Source organism: Aptenodytes forsteri, unplaced genomic scaffold, assembly GCF_000699145.1.
Source record: "Aptenodytes forsteri isolate BGI_AS27 unplaced genomic scaffold, ASM69914v1 Scaffold422, whole genome shotgun sequence".
NCBI classification, from domain to species: Eukaryota; Metazoa; Chordata; class Aves; order Sphenisciformes; family Spheniscidae; genus Aptenodytes; species Aptenodytes forsteri.
Genome location: NW_008795687.1, coordinates 446,347 through 447,339, shown reverse-complemented (window position 1 = coordinate 447,339; position 993 = coordinate 446,347). Strand labels below are relative to the sequence as shown.

Genomic DNA, 993 nt, shown 5'->3' with positions numbered 1-993 from the left:
AGCGCGTGCCCTACGGTATCTCCGTCATCGAGCGCAACGCCCGCGTCATCAAGTGGCTGTACGGGCTGCGCCAGGCCAGGGAGCCCCAGCAGGTTTCTGACGTGTAGCAGTGCTGCGGTGGCGGCGGGTGCCGGGGACGGGTTGCTCGCGAGCAGGCAATGCCGGACGGGGAGGGAGCGCAGGCTGTGTCCCGGGAGGAGCAGGGACCTCTCGGTGGGGACAGGACCCTCAAACTCAACCCCCGCCCCCCCTTGCTTCCCTGCCCCCCGTGCCACAGCGGCACTGGCAGAGCCCCGGTGTGGTGGCTGGGCATCCTTCCCGCTGGCTCTGGCTCTGTCAGACCCCTGTGCCGACACTGGAGAGCCAGGTCCCCGCGAGCCTGCGGGAGGGCAGAGGACACACGTGTCCCCAGGTGCGCGGCCGGTCCCCAACACCCTCTCCTCGCCCATTCCCGCGGGAGCCCGTGTGAGGTCAGCCTGCCTGCACTGCTGGAAGCTCCTGCCTGCCCTGCTCCTCGCCAGCACCCATGGGTGGGGGGTAAGGGGCCGGTTCCCCCCTGCATGGAGCAGGGACACAGCCCTGGGGAAGGAGCTGCCCCCCTGCAGCCTCCACCGAGGGGGCCACGCTGCACGGGTTGGGGGCCGTTTCCTGGTGGCCCCCGTCTTAACGCTGACGGTCTGGGAGAAGCTGGGTGCTTCGCGGCGGGGGGCAAACCCGACCTCCCGCTTCGAGCAGCCCAGGGCTGCGTGTGTGCGAGTGTCTGTGAGCGCTTGCATCCCCTCCCAGGTGCCAGCGGGCGCACAGCCCCGGGCACGCTGGGCCCTGGTATTTATGAATATGACGGTTGTTGGTCTTTTCCTCATTTCTACTGTTTTTCCTGATGTTTGGTCTGTAAATAATAATAGTAACGCGGCTGGTTTTATTAAATCTCTGTATTTTGGAGGCTGTGTGCATTGCTGTCTCTCGAGGTGGTGGAGGTCAGGATGGGGCAGG

At 66.0% G+C, this 993-nt stretch overlaps 1 protein-coding gene across 1 annotated transcript in view; it reads left to right on the top strand.

Moving 5' to 3' along the window:
- Positions 1 to 107, top strand: part of FAM110A (family with sequence similarity 110 member A) — a 1,159-nt gene extending 1,052 nt beyond the window's left edge. The window contains exon 2 of the mRNA XM_009282769.2: positions 3 to 107. Within this exon, the coding sequence (XP_009281044.1) occupies positions 3 to 107 (105 nt within the window). The remainder of the gene's footprint in view (positions 1 to 2) is intronic.
- The last annotated feature ends 886 nt before the right edge of the window (positions 108 to 993 follow it).